The sequence below is a fragment of the Anarrhichthys ocellatus genome, unplaced genomic scaffold (assembly GCF_004355925.1).
Source record: "Anarrhichthys ocellatus isolate YVR2014 unplaced genomic scaffold, GSC_Weel_1.0 scaffold67, whole genome shotgun sequence".
Taxonomy (NCBI): Eukaryota; Metazoa; Chordata; class Actinopteri; order Perciformes; family Anarhichadidae; genus Anarrhichthys; species Anarrhichthys ocellatus.
Window position 1 is genome coordinate 283,409 of NW_022280097.1, and position 19,196 is coordinate 302,604.

Sequence of the window (19,196 nt, forward strand, 5' to 3'; positions counted from 1 at the left end):
AGTAACTGTGAACACACCCACGTTTCATTCAACAGCTCTGCTACATTATGTCATACACTATCTAAGTTGTTGCACATGTTTTAGCCCAGTCACTAAAATCTACATTTAATAGCCTACATAACACACAACCAACAATTCTGCAAACCATACTACTTGTTTATGTTTTACTTGTATTGTTTTCTACATTGCAGGCCGCCATTGGTGTCCATTCATCTCTGTATGTTTTGAAAATCAATGAGCACACTCTTGAAACCTGCTTGAGTTGTTTAATCCATCCAAAAGTTGATTGATGCAGTTCAAATCATGACCATATCCATGTGCACTTAAACTGCACAACCACATAAAGTAACAGACAGATATTGATATTTAACTGTGATGGATTACACAACTGAAGTATACATTTGTAGAAAAAATAAAGCATACATTCAACAATTGTATTGAAGGAGCTAACACTTGCAGACACTTGTATAGTTCCTGGAGGCAGGAGAGACACTGATTTAATTGCTGTGCTCATTTCACAGCCACATAGGTGAATCTGAGTAAGCATTTAGTGAAAATTAAGCAAAGGTATTCCTATGCACTCTAGTGTATAAGCTATATTATTGACAGTTATACAGTATAGCTAATGGCGTTCCAAAAGGTTTAAGTGGAAATGGGGGAGGAGGCCTATTGTGTTGTCTGCCTCTCAGAGAGAGTGCTGTAACATCAGGTTTGGACAGCTATCCTGGGTTTGAATTTAGCAAAAGCAGTGCTGCTGTCCCAAGCATGTCTTATCACATACATCTTGCATTACAGTCAAATAATCGATAGAAAAACCTGTAACTGTAAATTATTACAAGAATGTTCCCACAAGCTTCTGTGGAATCATTATAAATGATGCGGACTGAGAAGAATGTGAAGAGGTAAGCATATATATATATCAACATGTGCTGGATATGATCCAATCAGACAGCCAATTTAAATGTGACCTGATTTCTGACACTGCATTTAATGTGCACAGCATGAGTGGAGGAAGACATCAGAAAATCTCACCAGTCAAATGGCAGCTCTGCCCCCAACTCGATCACTCTCACCCGACATGAAGAAGCCAGGCAACTGGACCTGGGGTTTTACACAGCTTAGTGATATTAATTTATACATCAGGAAAACACTGCACTCTGCTGGCCACAAGACCACATAGTAGAAATGCATAGTTCACAGCAAGTGAGCCATGAGCATTTACACTTTTTCAGCACAATGCATCATAAAATGTTAAGATTTTAACCTGTGAATGTGTTTTTTAAATGTCATACTGCACGTTTGATTTTACATGCGGTATGTTTGCATTGAACATACTATTGGTTACTGCCTGAACTCAAAAAGTTGCATAATCATTATCAATACCTGCATGGTAATGATAATGCAACTTTTTGAGTTCAGCCTTCCTCTGTAAATTACTTCACATCTGAGGGGTAATTATGCTCACGGTCAAAATGACAATGGGTTTTTGTGGCTTGCATTTTGAATGATGGTGAATATTAAGTTGAATCAGATACAAATAGAAGGTATAGATATAGAATGTGGATCAGATAATAGATTAAAACACACACACACACACACACGTTTTACCCTCTAGTCTTTGCTATAAAATCCCAGTCCATGACAACCACCCTAACACCCTGTCCCTGCTTATCTATCATATCCTATAAAAAATCTTTCATGCATTCCTGCAGAACTACATGCTGACAACTGACTCCCCTTCCCAGCATCCCTCCCACAAACCTGTCTGGTGTTTCCCTATCATCTTCAGTGTTTAGTTTAGTGCATAATGTCCCAACCTTAACCTTGTCAACAGTTTCCTCTCTCTACCCTGGTAATGTTAACACTCTTTTGAATTTGATATACTGTAGATCCCTCCCTTTCCAGTCTCTATTCAACCTGTCTTGCCACTATCGTTGATTTCTCCCCAATTTAGACACTCGACCTCTGTCTAACTTGTACTAATTTGCTTTTTTTGTATTTAAAGCCCTGTTTGCCAACTCATCCACCCTCACCCCTATGCACTGGAACCCACAGGATTTTTACCTGACCTCCCTGAATTGTTATCCTTGTGGCACTAAAGCACTAAATACAGTATATCTCAAAGGCTAAGACTGTAAAGTTACTAGGGCTAAGTCTGAGTAAATCAGCATCATGTCTGTTTGTTTCCACCCATCTGAGTGGAACCAACACTGACAGCATCTCCACTATGTAAACCTCAATTATTGGATCTTCTTCTGTTGAGTCCAATTCATTCTGATAGAAATACCCGGATCTTCTGCATTATGGAGCCTCGTTGGTCAGAGGTAGGAAAATAATTCTGGAATCGGCTATAAGTGCATTTTGCATATTTTAGTACGTAATTATTTAAATAAAGATATTCATGTGTTCGCACTGGGAAGTTGATTTACCTAAAAGAAATTACAGACCCAATGTAAGTAAAAAAGTATTTCTGAGCCCCATGTTATCACGTGACGGATCCGAAAATAAATCCACTGTTTGGCGACAATGTAAAATTAGCCTCAAAGGCAGACGCACTTCCTGGTGTCTAGCTGCGTGATTATACGGCTCTCGCTGTAACCTCCAAACGTCAAAGCTCCAGTCACACTGCGCATGTGTAGACTGTATAGAGGAAGGTGACACGCTGCCCGGTAGGTAGGCGTAGAAGAAGAAGTCACGTGACGTGTTTAAAGTTAAACTTCCTGTTGTCAATTCAGTTAGTAGTTGTTGATTGTTGCTCTAATCTATCATTTTAACTCTTTTTGTAACAAGTCGGGAGTGGAGTTTATATATTTACTAGCCAGTTCTAGTTGCTGAGACTCGGATGTATCTTTAGGTTTGACTTGTATCCGTTAGCTTCAGCTGGTGTGCTTTACGTCGTCAATAACCTGATAACTAGTTGGGTGTTCAGTATGTTAGCTAGCACCATGGCCAGTCCGCTTCCAATGCAATGTGTTGCCTCTCTGAGGAAATCCGGAATTCATTTAAGAGCTGCTGCTCTGGGCATCAATACGCGACACTACAGCAGCAAAAAGGGGTCTTCAACCGAGTATTTGAACCAGAGTGTTGTACCATCGATGCATTACCAGAAGAGTTTACCCAGGTAAGGAACCGAATGTCTGACGCATTTATCACGTTACTCTACCGTCAACATTTAGCTTTGAACCAACATGATTTTGGTCTAGTTTGAATCTAAACTACCTTGGAAATGACAGGTGGAGGTAGCAAGGTGTTCCGAGTTAATAATGAATGTAGGTGAAAGAGCACACTTGAGGTTTTAGGTCAGTGACCACTAGGGGGCGTTTGCATGACATCTACTGACATGTCACATTTACTGGACTGTTCAGAGGCTACATTTGTTCACTCGTTTTTTGAATTGTTTAGACTACCCATACCAAAGCTGGAGGACACTGTCGGGAGGTACTTAGCTACACAGAGGCCTCTGTTGGATGATGACCAGTTCAGGTGAGTTTTCAGAGGGAAAATCAACCTTTTAAAAAAGGTTATTTGAAACTTACTGGTCAATACTTACTACTTGAATCTTACTGGCAACAATCTAAACCTTCTATCCTTAGAACAACAGAGAAAATTGCACAGGATTTCCAGAACGGTGTGGGGAAACAGCTACATGAGGAACTGGTAGCTCAGGACAAAAACAATAAACACACAAGCTACATCTCAGGTGAGTGTGTCATTCTTACTTGCCACCCTAATATTGAGCATCTCAAACAATCGCTAATGAATCTGTTTGATTTATTTTCTCTCAGGACCATGGTTTGACATGTATCTGTCTGCTCGTGACTCTGTGGTGCTGAACTTCAACCCCTTCATGTCCTTCAATCCTGACCCCAAGACGGAGTACAATGAGCAGCTTGTGCGGGCGACCAACGTGGTGTGTTCAGCAGTGCGCTTCATGAAAACACTGCGAGCCGGATTACTGGAGCCAGAGGTTTTCCACCTCAACCCGGCAAAGAGTGACACAGACGGCTTCAAAAGGTTCATCCGCTGGGTCCCGTCTTCACTGTCCTGGTATGGAGCGTACATGGTGAATGCTTACCCCCTGGACATGTCTCAGTACTTTCGCCTCTTCAACTCAACTCGGATCCCCAAGAGGGGGAGAGATGAGCTCTTCACCGATGAGAAAGCGCGACATCTCCTAGTTATGAGGAAAGGCAACATGTATGTGTTTGACATTGTAGACAGGGATGGGAATTTGGTGAAGCCTGCAGAGATTCAGTCCCACTTGAAGTACATTTTGTGCGACCCAACGCCAGCGGCTGCCTTTCCTCTCGGCGTCCTTACCAGTGAGAACAGGGACGTGTGGGCCGGGCTGAGGGACAAGCTGATAGCTGCTGGAAACGCAGAGGATTTAAGGATTGTTGACAGTGCCCTTTTCTGTCTCAGTCTGGACGATGAGAGCATGAAGGACCACATCCACATCTCCCACAACATGCTGCACGGCGACGGCTGCAACCGGTGGTTTGACAAGTCCTTCACAGTCATTCTGACCAAAGATGGACAGGCAGCCATCAATTTTGAGCACTCCTGGGGCGACGGTGTAGCTGTACTTCGCGTTCAAAATGAGATCTTCAAAGACACAACGGAGCGGCCGCTGGTAAACCCGGGCTCCGCTGCTGCTGCTGTAGATTCAGCCTCTGCTGTGCGCAGACTGCAGTTCAACCTGGACAGCGAGCTGGAGAATGGCATCAAAACAGCCAAGGAGAACTTTGACTCAAGCGTATCGACACTCACCATTGATGCCATGGAGTTTAAGAAAGGTGGCAAGGCACAGTTGAAGAAGAGCAAGATTAGTCCAGATGCTGTAGCCCAGCTGGCTTTTCAAATGGCTTTCCTGAGGCAGTACGGACAGACGGTGGCCACATATGAGTCCTGTAGCACTGCAGCGTTCAGGCATGGCCGCACAGAAACCATCCGGCCAGCCACCATACACACAAAACGATGTTCACACGCCTTTGTTTTACAGCCAGGACAACACAGTGTGGAGCAACTACAGGCCATGTTGAGAGAATGCTCCAAATATCATGGACAGCTCACCAAGGAAGCAGCTATGGGTGCGTATAAGACTTACAATTTGTGAAAGTGGTCATGCACACATATTTTTGGGGTCTGTTTCAGCTATTTCAGACAAAACTAGTCTCAAAACACACCCACCCACACACACACACACCTTCTGATCTTCTGTACTAACTACTTATTTTATTTCTCCCACTAGGACAAGGTTTTGACCGTCACCTGTTTGCCCTGCGATACCTGGCTAATTCAAAGAACGAGGCTCTGCACAGCCTTTACTCAGACCCAGCTTACGCCGCCATCAACCACAACATCCTCTCCACAAGCACCCTCACCAGTCCAGCTGTGAATCTTGGTGGCTTTGCCCCGGTGGTGCCCGATGGCTTTGGCGTTGGCTATGGCGTCCATGACGACTGGATCGGCTGCAATGTGTCCAGCTACCCGGCTCGCAACGTCCATGAATTCCTGCAGTGTGTCCACAAGTCCTTAGAGGACATTTTCACTGTCCTGGAGGGAAAGACACTCGGCTAAGAAACAAGTGGTTGTCATCAATAATGTTTGATTTTATGGAACAGTGGTGATTGATTAACTTCTCTGGGCAACAATGCAGTAAGTGAGATGAATATGAATATTTAATACACCAGAAAATAAACACAAGGAGAATTGCAGTGCTTATATATGTATTTCTATTTTCATTAATTTGATGGTTGACAATTTAAACCTGTTCTTTAAAGGGGTTTGGATATTACTATGGGTATTAAAACAAGGGATCTTGTTAATTTATCAAAATTGATGTAATAGAAAACAAATTATATTGTAAACCTTTGAATGCAGGCATAAGCCATGAGATGTATTGTATAATAAACAAACACATTTAACCTAAAATACTGGAAAAATTTACTTTCCACTTAAACAGATTCAATCAACTGTCTTTGCAAGACTTCATCTGTTAAGTCAGTAGTGTACTTTAGTCTGATTTTAATTGTTAGCTGTGTTTTTGTTTTAGGGTGACATTATACAGTGAGAGGTGACAACATTCAAAGTGCTAGTAATATGTCTGCAGCATGGCTTCACAGATGTAGAACTTCTCTGCAATACAGATTAGAGTATGAAGTCAACTTCTGTCTTATCAAAATGTGAATTCAGCAGAGCAGTTGCTGATTGTCACTGTAATAACTTCTAATTGATGTTTGAATGTATTTTGAAATAAAATTGTAATGACATTAGCTCCATTATTTCAGAAATGTTTGTTGATAAATGCATTTTGACACAAAAGAATATATATACTATAAAATTCTCATTAAAGGTTAAGCCAGTGTGTTGATACCAGCAAAGGACACTTTACGAGTAGCTAAGTGTAGCACAGTACAGCTGTACCTCACCAAGAGACTGTTAAGACCACACCATATTTAATTGACTCCGCTTTACAGTGACGCTCTGACTGCTGCCTCGACTCGTGTCTCCTCACCTCCTCTGCTCGCATTTCTTGTGGGGTGGGACTCAGTACGCGAGAGAGAAAATGAGTCGACGGGTACATCCCAAGTCTCTTAGGCCCAATCCCAATGTCCCCCCTAAACCCTCAAACCCTCTACCCTCAAGGACTTACTGACGTCACCTGACGATGAGAGCATGAAGGACCACATCCACATCTCCCACAACATGCTGCAACCGGTGGTTTGACAAGTCCTTCAGTCATTCTGACCAAAGATGGACAAGCAGCCATCCATTATGAGCACTCCTGGGACGACGGCTTAGCTGTATTGTTTTTTTCTTAATGAGATCTTCAAAGACAACTGAGCGGCCGCTGTGGAGCAACTACAGGCCATGTTGAGTGAATGCTCTAAATATCATCAGCAGCTTATCAAATAAGGAATTATGGGTATAAGACATTTCTACATGTATTTAAAAGATTCAAATTGTGCCATTTGTGAAATATTCAAAGTGGTTCTGCAGACAACATTTGGGGTATTTTTCTGAAAAAAAAGCCCTGGATCATTTTTTTTTTTTTTTAAACTTGAAGTCATTACAAGGACACTGAAAGATATACCTTCCCTGTTGGTAATTTTATATAACAGGAAATAATGTCTAGACTTATTATCTTCTAATATTTTCCACTAAGATGTTGACTGGGTTACACCTTAAAGGGATTTCTGACAAAACTGGTCTCAAAACATACACACCTTTTTCCACACTAGAATAAAAATATAGAATATATACTATAAAGTATATAAATAAAAGTTAAGCCATGGTGTTAATACCAGTAAAGGACACTTGTAATGAAATATTACGAGTAGCTTAGACAAGTAGTACATTTCTCTCACCCTTTATTTAAAATAAAAAAGTTCCACTCAAAGCAAATGTACAAATGCAGTAATACAACAGAAACATTAGCTAAATCAATTAAAAAGAGCAAAATCCACATTTAGATAGGCTTGATCTTGAAGTGGAGGCCGATGAGACTGAATACAAGACACTTCAGATCTTGCACCAGGTAGTAGAACACGCGGAGACCTTCAGGATCCCTGGAACACAGTGCAATATTAAAAGTATGAGTGTAAGTAAGAAGTATACGGTGTCTACTTTCACCACCACTGGATAAATTACTTACTTTGACTGGTTGACGTCAATCAAAGAGCCAATTTTGGAAGTTGTGAATGAAATGTGCTCGTCCCCAATGACGATCTCCAGTTCCTGTGAAAATTAGGACAAAGACAGACGAGTGATTTTAAGGCTTCAATTATGTTTTTGGTCAAATCCAAGTTGATTTACTACAGCGCCAGTGTTGACAACATCTGTGACGTGTCAGACTCCATGTCCATGTGATCAACAATGAAAAAAAAAAAATCAACTGGTTGATCAAATATGGAAAGGTGCCGTCCTCTACATGTGCTATACAAAATTGTGACCCATTTAAAACACATCAGGCAAAGACAAAAAAACATTTCCATTGAGGTCGGAAAATCTGACAGCTCCCAGAATGCAGTGCAACGCCAACAGTGTGAAAAACTACACCAATATACAGAACTGGGGGGGGATGATGGGTAAACATAATCTGGTCACTGATGATTGATGATTGGGTCACAAACCTGTCTGCCAACTCTGTCGGGAGGCGGCCACAGAGCATCATCTTCCTTGGTGATCTCACTGTCGTCGATGATCCTCTTCAGCTCCTCCATCACACTTTTGTGTACGTATGCCTGGGTTGGTACACAGAGCAAAGACGAACATGGTTAAACTTTGTAAATGCACGGAGCTGGGTCGTACATTTATAACAGATATGACGGGAGAATATAGGACATATACATCTGAGATATACTAATTATCTTAATATTAAGGTCTGAATTGTATGCTACACACTGTGTTTCGACTGAGAAACAATGAATCTTTCTGCTCGGTTGACCATCACTATCAAGCCCCTTAATGAATGACCACAACACCCCCCCCCCTAGTTACATGCAATGTTGGATAAAAGAACCTGACATCTCACAATTTAGTCAAATATATGGTTCGTATGTCGACGGTGCCATTATACTGTGTCCATGGACGACAATGAAAGAAACCCAAACAGCATGGACTACAAATGATTGGGTTTACACTAACTTGTTTGTAAACACTAACTTACCTCTTTCCTGATCATGACGTCATTCTTGTAGTTGCTGTTGTTTGCGTACCTCAGTTTACCTGCAAGAAAACGTTCAATTTACAGTAAATATTTGAAACAATGCAAAACTTAACAAAACTCAGTTTGTTAACATCCCTACAGGCCACATGGCGCTCATATGGTATGAGGCATTTCACAAATTATCACTGCATTTATAATAAATATGTCTTGCTTTTATTAATTAAGTCTAGACATTAACTATTTGCATTCAAGTTACAATAAAGGTGAAACAAAAGAGACGATATTGGGCTCGCAACTCGTCTCGAGTACGCTGCGGCCTAGCCATTACCGGATTGCTAGCGACGTTAGCTTAGTCTTAGCTAACTCATTTGCATTAACGTTACCAGCCAAACTGTACTTACCGTCGGGTCTGAACTCAAATTCCAGAAACTCATGTCCAAACTTTCCTTTGTGCCCGACATAATATCTCAAATAGAAGTCACTTGTTGACATCTTGACTCTCCAGAAAGTACTCTCTTTAGTCGAGCCCGCGAACAAAACTCAGATAGGAAGAAGCCTTGTGCGTCGCCACCAATGTACGCATGCGTAGATGGTCACGGGTTGTTAGGGCTCTCATGCCCCGTATCTTGTCTCTCAGGAGGTTCTTACTATTCTATGGACGTACTTAGGTTACTATCCCTGAAATTAATTCATACACACTTTCCCTGCTCAACCCCTTCTTCAAAATGGCAAAATATCCAATCATATCTGTTGTATATATTTAGTTAGATAACTTGTGGGCCCAAACTTTCCTCTCTAAGGAGAGGTTCTGCATGAAAAAGACTTTGCTCAGGGATTATCTCACCCGGTGTTTATCGGTCGTCGCATATTACTGACGTCATCACTTCACTCGCAAAGACACGGCTCCTACACGTGTGGTGGTTGTCGTTCATTCTAATCCATGGCAGGCTCCTTTTCTCTTGAGCTTGAGGATTTGTTGAATCCTTTGCCTAAATTTGCTGATCCAGAGGATGACGGCGACGAGGCGACCAAAGCCAAAGTGGTGGAAAGATTCAATGAGGACGAGGATGAAGATGGGGTCGGCCTCAGTGCCCTGCGGAAGCACAACACATCCCTACTCTCAGAAACGGACAGACGGTATGTGGGGAAGACGGTCTCTCGTGATCAGCTGCTGATGGACATTGAGGCATCTGATGATGATGATGATGATGATGATGATGATGAGGAGGAGGAGCAGGAGGAGGGCAGCATAGAAGAGCTAGAAGAAGTGGATTCTGTGGGAGATGAGGGAGCTAATGATGATGATGAAGATGATGAAGAAAACGATTTCGAAGATGACGAGGAGTTGGTGGGCATTAATGTTAAACTGGCCTCAAAGACAAAGGGTGCAGACATGACCCTTCCTCAGGGAGTGGACTTCCACAAACTGTCAGAGGACATGGATGACCTTGGTGTGAGTGAAGAAGATGATGATGATGAAAATGGCGAGGAGGAGAGTGAAAGCAGCGATGATGACGAAGACGCCGTGGATGAGGGAACTGTCCGCACATTTTCTCAAGAGAAAGTAGACATGGAGGTTGAGAAAGGGAAGGCTGTGAAGGACCAGCTGGCCCTGTGGGACCAACTGCTCGAGGGTCGAATCAAGATCCAGAAAGCTCTGGTGACCGCCAACCAGCTTCCACAGACGCAGACCTTCCCGGAGTTCAAGAGGAGGGGTGGAGCCGAACTTGCGGGGGAGCTGAAGAACACCCACAAAGCTTTGAAAGCTCTCCAGAGATCCCTGCTGGAGCTGCACGATCCGCTGCTGTACCAGAATGCAGACACGAGAACTATCGCGCTGGGGAAGACGGAAGCTCAGGGTGAAGGTGAGGAGATAAACAGTGATGAGATGGAGGATGAAGAGGCGTCCGTGCCAGAGGGTGGAGCGCTGAAACGAAAACTGGAGATGGCTGAATATCCAGACTTTATGGCCAAACGTTTTGCCGCTTTCCAGCCTTACAATAACGCCACGTTGCAAAAGTGGCATGACAAAACCAGACTGATCATGGGCAAAAGCAGCAAGGGTTTCGGTGCGTTCGACCGAAACATATTGACGCAGGTGGAGCAGGTGCTGATGGACAATGAGAGGCTGGTGCGGCGCACCCAGACCCGACGCTCGGAATACAGGGTCCTGGGGAAAAAAGAGGCCGCTGCTCTCACTTCTGAAACCGTCTGCATAGAGGGAGAAGAGCTGGAACAGCAGCTGAAAGCAAACACGCATCTAACTGATCTGGACGAGAATATATTTGACGACGACGATTTCTACCACCAGCTGCTAAGAGAGCTGATTGAGCGCAGGACGAGTGCTGCGGACCCCAATGACCAGGTTGCCATGGGCAGGCAGTGGCTGGCCATCCAGAAGTTGCGCAGCAAGATCAAGAAGAAGGTGGATACCAAAGCCAGCAAGGGGCGTAAAACCCGATTCCACATCCACAGCAAGCTGGTCAATTTTATGGCTCCTATTGACCACAGCTCAGTGAGTGACGAGGCACGCAGCGAAGTGTATCGCGGCCTCTTTGGTCAGAAGTCCACAGTTAGGGAGTGACGTGTAGGAGGTACTCATGAGGAGCACATACCGGAGTGCCACGATGTAAACAAAACAGTGCCTTTCTTCACAAACCTCAAATGATGCCGAGCAGCAGTCTGTGCGGGCCTGCTCTTAGTCAGAATATGGACTTGTATGGCACATACAGTTCCTCATAAATACCTTTTATGCCGAGTGGCATTTTCAGTATCTATGCATTTTGTTTTGGTGGAAACGACAGTGCGTTAAGTGGATTTCAAGGAAAAAAGTGAATGTATCAATTTTTCTTCTGTCACCAAGTCCCATTTGATTCAAGTAAAATGTGTACAAATTATACCTTTTTTTTTTTTTAAGTATATTGTGACTCAATTCCATACAACATACAAACTGTATATTTGTCTTCGTAGTATACTGTTTTTCCAGTTAGTATACAAAAAATGAATACAAACTATACTATACTATACTATACTATACTAACAGAGAATGATAGAATACTTCCGTCGTAAAACTGCTATTTCAGGATGTCACTGGCAATAAAGTTCAGACAAACACCGGAATTATTTTCCACTGAAAGTTATTTTGTGTTTTGTGAGATGTTTCACAATAAATGAAACAAATTCCAGTTGTCAGCAGCTCCTTTTCCATGTGTGCATTGCATTGTGGGAGAATAATGTCCATCTACAGCACATAAAAAAAAAAAATCAAGAATGCGTACCAAATCACATTCTTTTTTTCTCTTAGTACAAACTGCAGCTACCCTTACAAAGTGTGTACTGTGGCATACATGCAGTATACAAACAAATTTGGGACACACTACTTTGTCAGAACATTGCACCTTGAAATTTGACCCTCTTGCTGTATGCCTTGCGGTCTGTAGCGTTACATTTCAATAAGCTATCAGGCTGTCATCTGTCTTTGGGACTCAGTTGATGTGACATTTCTTCCGCTGCGCAGAGGATTGTGGATCAGAAGACATTTACACACTACATATTGGGACATACTAAATATTTTGCTGGTATACTAAATAATATGGCAGTATGGGTATTGGAATGCACCCTGAGTTTTTATTTTTTATGTATGATTATAATTTTCTCACTTTTCCTGTGTGAACACACTCCAAACTGAAACCCTGCTTAGACTAAGTATGGATATGGGTCATCGCTGTATATCTGTGGCCTTGCATGCATTACAGGTTCATAGCTGAATATGTTGACCAGACACCAAAAATGAGGCCTCAAAAACTTTCCTCAATATTTGGATTTTAGTATTTAATCAAAAGTTGAATTGCATTTTCTGCAATTGTTTTTTTTATTCTCAACATGAAGGTCGCAAATGTTGTTTCGACACACTGTCAGGAATAAAACTCGTGGACAAACAATTACACATTCTTGTGCATTTATGTTGGCCAACAAGTAGTCGAATTTAAATATATTAGAATAAAAATACTGCATAGGCCTTTTTCATAGTAGACATTTCGACTTGTCATTTGCCACGCTCACATCACTTCACTTAAATGTCAATGTCAGCCTCCGACTTGAGTCAGAGAAGCCGGGAATTACCGACACTATCTCAGACTACAGTCATGTCAACAACACGGCCGCAAATGCACCACCACTTGCAATTACATCAAAACCAGCTCCAGTATTATGAATTATTTCAGCTAACAATACATAAAACAAAAGAAGCTAACCGGCTGCAAGCTTAGCAGCGAGGCTGACCACCTTGGAATAATGCACGAACACCCAAATTCACACAAAGGAAGAATGACTTCAGTGGCCTCTAAGTTAGCAACAGCCACATTGTGACCACCTCACTCTTATTAGGAACTTAAAAGTATTTTAATTGTTTAACCTTGTCTTGGCATCTACAATATGTCACCAAGCTTGTGGTATTTACGTTTTAATATGTAGATAAGAGGAAAACAGTCCATTGTCTGAAAATACATTTATATTTTTAAATGCAAATGACACGTGTCAACTCAAGCAAACAAGGAGTACCTGAGAACTTTATCATGAGAGAATGTACGCAGGACAAAAATCCCATTAAACACCTACAGTGCACATTTACATTGGGCATCTTGTACATATTGACATTTAAACAACTCTGTGCATCAAGAAACACCATTTTCAGTGCGTCTTTCAAATTAAACTTGCATACAAACGCATCTGAGTATTCAAGTTTATGGGACTCAAAAGAAAAATAATACCCTGTTGAAATTTCATAACATCTTATTAAATGAGTTATGATAACGTCAGTATCACATTGAAATAAAAATCAATTCGTCCACAAGGACAGTACAGAAATTGATCTTTGGTGATTTCATACATCAGATGGTTTGAGGTGGGAATCGGTTGTTTAAATTGACTAATAACTAATTCAGTTTGTTAGATGTAGACGAGACAAAGCGACGAGACAAACATCTGAAATCTCAAACCATTAAGTACATCGTTTTCAAAATCTATTTGTACAAGTCAAATTAGGATTTATACAGAGCTTGAAAAGAAAAAACAGATGACAAGTTGCATTGATAAAGGGAATTAGTCAGGTCACACAGTGCACCTTCTAACAGTAGGGAGACAGGGTAAGGCCTTGCCTTTGAGCAGCATGTCGCTTGACGGCATTCATTGTATGGTTAAAGGCTGTCCGGTGTTCTGAAATCTTATTTAGACACCGTGACGGCTTCTGCTTCGTCAGTGCTGTGGTAAAGGCAAGCAGCAATATTAAATTAAATTGTAAGGTAGCCCCTTTGTATCTCTCCCCATCCCTTTTATCATACAGTACACAAACTGAAGAGAAATATATAACTGAATACAGATTTAATCTCCACAAAAGGGATATTTTGCCTTTGATTCGTTTCGTCAGTCCAAACAGAATCATATCAAAAAGAGGCCTTTTGTGTCCCTGGAAATTAGTCCTGCCTTGTTAGCCACAATGTAGCACACATACGGCTCATTGAGCCCTCCTTCCTCTCTTCGGGGAGCGCTGTACTCAGTGGGGCCGACTGCTGGACTCCATGTTTGGCTGCTTCTTCGTCGTTCCATTAACATTTAGCCACCCGTTCAGCCGTTTGGTCAAACCGCCGTTCAGAATATCCTGGATGTGCTGAACTATAAGATTTATGGCAACTGTATCAAGAGACAAAGAGATTGCGTGGTCAGTGTTGTGTGCATCTTATGATTGACCATTACATTTAAGTCACAAAGCTACACATCGATCTTTGCAAAACTGATGACATCCCTATCAGCCTCAGTTGATGCCGTGGTAGCAACCTGTCAATCACAAGGTATCACATACCCTGTTTTATCATCCATTTTACTCGCAGTGGAAACATTATTTACTTAATGAACACATTATGCTGTATTGGAGAAGATTTGCAACCATAAACTCATGTTGACAATGTTTACTAAGGTAATAAATCAAGTGAGAAGTAGGGTCATTTTCTCATAGAATTCTATACAACCAGACTTCTTTTTGCCACCAGAAAAGTCGCCCCCTGATGGCCATTAGAGAGAATGCAGGTTTAAGGCACTTCTACGTTGACTTCACTTCACTTGGAGCTTGCTGCCTGTGTAGACCTTAGACTGACAACACCTTCTGGACAGCATGGGAAAAACGAAGCATGCATGACAAAATGTGGCTATGGTGATGGAAAAAAATATATGAAATAAAACCATTCTGTGTCCATTATTTCATGCAACTATTCTAGTACTGCATGTAGCTATAAAATGCAGCTTTTACATTAATATTATATTCCAAACTTTAAAAACTTTCTCCTCTGAGCAAGCTACGTAGCATCCGGTTGTAAATTCCGTCGCGGAGGATGGCGATAAATTAAAAATGTTGTCTTTGGAAGGCAGTGCAGTCTACAGTTACTTCTGCTGGTATTCTCTGCTGACCTCACCAAACTTCAGCGTCCTGCTCTCGTCCGTTAAAATGATGATTCCATGTGAATGCAGCATAAGTACTGCCCTTACTGCTAGCATGGCTGTAGACTCAGTCTTCAGTTCAAAGATTGCACGGTATAACTGGATGCTTAGCTCTGTGACCTCAATGTAATGATAATACATAAGAGGCATAAACTGGGGCTGAGTCAGGGTAGGTATCCTGCTTCAAGATATTTAGACTATACAGTTTTGATTTCGTCTGCAGTTTCTTTTGGATTTCAGTTTCAAAGTTCCGTTCTCAAATCAACAGACAAGGCGGTTTGGTTCTCCCAGCAGCAGATGCTTCGGCTTCCTTAGTTTTGAGAACACAATTCTCAGCTCAGAGGCCAACAACAGACACAGCTGTGTCCTTGATGATAACACTGTTAAGACTAGTGTTTCGAACACGTGGCTTCAATTTTTACACGATAGTCTGTGAGCTCCGAAAGCACAAATACTCACCGAGATTGTCAACTCCTCTCGGTATGATCACATCGGCATATTTCTTTGTCTGAATAAAAAGGACAAAAAGGTTCGACCGTGAGTCAAGGCTCAGGGGCACAATCATGCAAATGAGTGGAGTAGTGTTACAGTACATGTAGAATAGCACTTACTGGCAGACAGAACTCCTCAAACGCAGGCTTTACAAAAGTGATGTACTGTGCTAGAACGCTTTCCAAGTCCCGTCCACGTTCATTTATATCACGCAGCACTGAGGGTAGATAAGACCAGGGAAGAGTTATCTTTAACCAGTAGTTTGACATCTTCTTTTGCAGAGTTACTGTAGATGATTTGTGTTTAGGATTTTATTGCCTTTAGAGCCAGTCTAGCCGTTTCCCCCTGCCTCCAATCTTTGGGCCAAGCTGAGCTATACACCTGCCGTATTTCCCAAAATGACCAATCATCTTTAACTTAGCGTCTTGCCTCTAGCGTTTAGAAACCGGAGGGAACTGTCGTGATTGGATGTCTCACCTCTTCGAGATAGACATGTATCTGTGTCTGTGTCTACGAACAGCTTCATTTGGAAAAGGTCTCGGATCTCCTGAGAATAGAACATCAGGATGCCCTCAAACAGCACCACATCAGCAGGGTACACTGTCACCGTCTCTTCTTTCCTGCCATACAAAAGACATAACATAAAAATACAAGTGTTGCTCAATCCAAGAGTGCATTGAACCGAGCTATGGTTTGTTGTAAAAAATGTGTCATTTTTTCTTTAGAAGCTACAAGTCTCGCTTCAAAGCTACATTAACAATCTTCCAGTGTTTAATTATTCAGTGTTCCAGTGCTATATACACAATTTAAATATACTTTGCAGCAATGATGAGATCATATTGTGGTGTTTCAGATTTTCAAATGTTTTGCTTCCTTCTAGGCAGCCATTGGTCTCCATTCATTTCACTATGAAGACCAATTTACAAAAAAAAGGTGGCATAGTTAATCCACCACAGTGGACATTCTGTCTATTTTAAGAAGGTTCTCTCAATACGATATTCAGAGCATTTATACGACAGCAAAAATTTGCTTTGTATGACGGTGCCGTCGTGGAAGCATAGCACCCACCTTACGGTTCCCCCTCGTGTAAACACTGTTAGCTCTGTCAGCTCTGTTAACTGCCGACTCAGCCGTTGCCATGTTGAGAGCCACATAGAGGCCATAGACATGCTCTGAATTTCGCATTTAGCACTTTTTAAGTTAATGTTACTGCCAGATTCTGGTGCATTGGAGTCCTCTTTAATAGTGCCTGGGCTGAAACGAATAAATGAAAGTATGTTGTGTCTGTATTTCGCCTGATTGATAAGACTCGTTTACCTGGAATGGGAAACAAAGTCATAAACGGGGATGTGTACGGTTTTTCCCTTCTTGATGTCCCACAAAGTTGCGATTATGAGGTCGTTGTCAAAGGCATCTATACAGAGGGAAAGAGAACAAAGCAGTTAAAACTATTTCTGCAGCCGGATGCAATATCCTGATTTAATGTCCTGAATTATCAGCTGGAATCGCCTCTGAATGAACAAGGCAGACATTTCCCAGCAGGTGACAAGCTGTTTCAGGCCAGCAGGCGTCTATCATTGACTACCCTGCTGCCAGATGATACATGAACACAACTGAGGCATGCGACGAGGTGATTAATACCAACACACACCTGGGTGGTCGAAGTTGAACTGGCACTTGAGTGCCTTGGCCTTCTGTTCTGGGGTGAGGACCCTGTAGAAGCTGTCTTGGCTGAGGATGGCCACCTGCCGCTGGTGGTGGTCGATCTCGTTCTGGCCCAGCAGCTCCATGATCTTGCTGCACACCGACGACTAGTCACACAAGGAGAACAAAACAGGTGGCATGGCAAAACGCTGGCCGCAAACTTGGATTGGCAGACAGATACAGTCACAGACAGCTCTAAAACAAGACTGCAGTTTACTTTCAGATAACGTGCGTGGGAGAGCAGGTGGCTCTGTGAGCAGTTACTCTTCTGGGGAAAAAAAAAAAAAACGGGGCTTAGTACCAGGAAGTCACACCCACAAACAACTACTGAACCAAGTTTGGTTGATATAGTCTCCTATAAAATCAGCCAACATGACTAACATCGAGGAACAGGCTACTTAAATAATAAACGAATTTAGCTGCCTTGTCCAAAATGTCCCACACACAGGACTACTTGATTCGCTTGACATTTGGAGAACCACATTTGTCGCCCACATTGAGAAGAAGAAATAAAGACGTTGATTTTGCCTTGGCATGTGATGTCCTGATGAAAGACTCTGTAAAGCAACGGTGTAACCAAATATAAAACTAATGCGTCCATTTTGGATCTTCAAAAGAGGGAACAATACTTATTGGCAACCTTTGAAACACCTTTGAAACTCAATATCAATATTGAATACAGAATGATAACGCAGATATTTAGTCTCATGACATTGAAGACACAATTGTTATGTCAATGAGGCAACCTGAGAAATGAGGTGAAGCGAGACAGAGGTTACATCAGGTTCCAGCAGACCCACCAGAAACAACAATGCAGATCATGAAGAAAACAATATATGGCATACAGGCAGCATCACATCTTAACACAGCTGCTTGGTTATTTTCAACTTCTACTTTCAAAGTCTGTAAATACGTTTTATTTTTATTCTCCATTTTCAGGTGCTGATAGCCATACCCTGTGCAGCTAACGCTAATTAATTGAAATCCATTTACTCTGATCCTTGCAACCCTTTATGTCCCCTTAGAGAAACATATTCGCTGAGTCTGATTTCCCCATATCACACTATGCTTCTTTATTGATCTAAGAAAATGCCTATTTTGACAATGTATCTTATTTTGACATAAAATATGCTGTCGTCTAGCCTATACACTCATTACTTATCAGGGAATACAAGCAGTCTAATTCCAACTAAAACATTAGAAATAAGCTTCGATTATTTTCCAGTAGAAAAAAAAACGTGTCATCTTCAATTGTTTTTTTTTTTTAAACGAATCCATTTATGCCGGTTGACACAGAATAATACAACAAATACCAAGAAACAGCATTAAAGCGCGTTTATTATCGGCCACCCACCTTGCCGCTGGCTGTCCCTCCAGCCACACCGATGAGGAAAGGCTGCGGATTAATGCTCTCATTTTCGGCTTGGTCACCTTGCTTTGTTTCGCTGTCTCCTGCCATGCTTCATCTGCAGCACGATGCGGCCCTCGAAAAACACACACACGGGGGTGCCTGAGCTCCTCGCGTGCTCCTCCCATTTAATGATGGTTTATGATGACGGCTGGCGTTAATGGGCATGCAAGGACAAGATGACGGTGATCATATTGTGATGATGCTTACGTTGACGAGATGTTGAAATCAAAATTGGGTAAATTATATTTAAAAAAATCAGCTTTCCATTCTCTCACTGTCATTACAGCTACATGTTTCTATTTACACATTTGAGAGAAAAGCATTTATTTCAGTACATTTTTTGGGTGCACCTGCCCATCTGCCGATGCAATATACGGTAATACACAGACACATACATAATATATAAATATATAAATAGACATATATATA

General features: G+C 41.9%; 4 protein-coding genes across 4 annotated transcripts; 2 read left to right on the forward strand and 2 right to left on the reverse strand.

Annotated features, from left to right (window-relative positions):
- The first annotated feature begins 2,574 nt into the window (after positions 1-2,574).
- On the forward strand, positions 2,575-6,275 carry cpt2 (carnitine palmitoyltransferase 2). Its single transcript, XM_031872927.1, has 5 exons — positions 2,575-3,121; positions 3,403-3,483; positions 3,594-3,700; positions 3,786-5,090; positions 5,252-6,275. The coding sequence occupies exons 1-5, from the start codon at positions 2,931-2,933 to the stop codon at positions 5,578-5,580; spliced, it is 2,013 nt and encodes a 670-aa protein (XP_031728787.1). The 5' UTR covers positions 2,575-2,930; the 3' UTR covers positions 5,581-6,275.
- A 1,081-nt stretch (positions 6,276-7,356) lies between these two features.
- magoh (mago homolog, exon junction complex subunit) lies at positions 7,357-9,267 on the reverse strand. Its single transcript, XM_031872933.1, has 5 exons — positions 9,073-9,267; positions 8,672-8,730; positions 8,136-8,246; positions 7,658-7,740; positions 7,357-7,571 (listed from the first exon to the last, which is right to left on the reverse strand). The coding sequence occupies exons 1-5, from the start codon at positions 9,161-9,163 to the stop codon at positions 7,472-7,474; spliced, it is 444 nt and encodes a 147-aa protein (XP_031728793.1). The 5' UTR covers positions 9,164-9,267; the 3' UTR covers positions 7,357-7,471.
- A 293-nt stretch (positions 9,268-9,560) lies between these two features.
- Positions 9,561-11,791, forward strand: aatf (apoptosis antagonizing transcription factor). Its single transcript, XM_031872928.1, has one exon. It carries the CDS (start codon positions 9,612-9,614, stop codon positions 11,253-11,255), a length of 1,644 nt encoding a protein of 547 aa, XP_031728788.1. The 5' UTR covers positions 9,561-9,611; the 3' UTR covers positions 11,256-11,791.
- Positions 11,792-12,034: 243 nt separating this feature from the next.
- Positions 12,035-18,854, reverse strand: uck2a (uridine-cytidine kinase 2a). The gene is made up of 7 exons (XM_031872930.1): positions 18,711-18,854; positions 17,304-17,463; positions 16,970-17,066; positions 16,130-16,272; positions 15,772-15,869; positions 15,620-15,668; positions 12,035-14,359 (listed from the first exon to the last, which is right to left on the reverse strand). The coding sequence occupies exons 1-7, from the start codon at positions 18,813-18,815 to the stop codon at positions 14,223-14,225; spliced, it is 789 nt and encodes a 262-aa protein (XP_031728790.1). The 5' UTR covers positions 18,816-18,854; the 3' UTR covers positions 12,035-14,222.
- Positions 18,855-19,196: the final 342 nt, after the last annotated feature.

Excerpts from the sequence above, each read along its gene's own strand:
- cpt2 (XM_031872927.1), top strand. The coding sequence starts at position 2,931 with ATGTTAGCTAGCACCATGGCCAGTCCGCTTCCAATGCAATGTGTTGCC. Across the intron at positions 3,484-3,593 it reads TTGGATGATGACCAGTTCAG|AACAACAGAGAAAATTGCAC; the intron begins GTGAGTTTTCAG and ends TTCTATCCTTAG. Across the intron at positions 5,091-5,251 it reads CACCAAGGAAGCAGCTATGG|GACAAGGTTTTGACCGTCAC; the intron begins GTGCGTATAAGA and ends TTCTCCCACTAG.
- magoh (XM_031872933.1), bottom strand. The coding sequence starts at position 9,163 with ATGTCAACAAGTGACTTCTATTTGAGATATTATGTCGGGCACAAAGGA. Across the intron at positions 8,731-9,072 it reads ATTTGAGTTCAGACCCGACG|GTAAACTGAGGTACGCAAAC; the intron begins GTAAGTACAGTT and ends GTTTTCTTGCAG. Across the intron at positions 7,572-7,657 it reads ATTGACGTCAACCAGTCAAA|GGATCCTGAAGGTCTCCGCG; the intron begins GTAAGTAATTTA and ends ACTGTGTTCCAG.
- aatf (XM_031872928.1), top strand. The coding sequence starts at position 9,612 with ATGGCAGGCTCCTTTTCTCTTGAGCTTGAGGATTTGTTGAATCCTTTG.
- uck2a (XM_031872930.1), bottom strand. The coding sequence starts at position 18,815 with ATGGCAGGAGACAGCGAAACAAAGCAAGGTGACCAAGCCGAAAATGAG. Across the intron at positions 17,464-18,710 it reads GAGGGACAGCCAGCGGCAAG|TCGTCGGTGTGCAGCAAGAT; the intron begins GTGGGTGGCCGA and ends TTGTGTGACTAG. Across the intron at positions 14,360-15,619 it reads GAGAGGAGTTGACAATCTCG|TTGCCATAAATCTTATAGTT; the intron begins GTGAGTATTTGT and ends CTCTTGATACAG.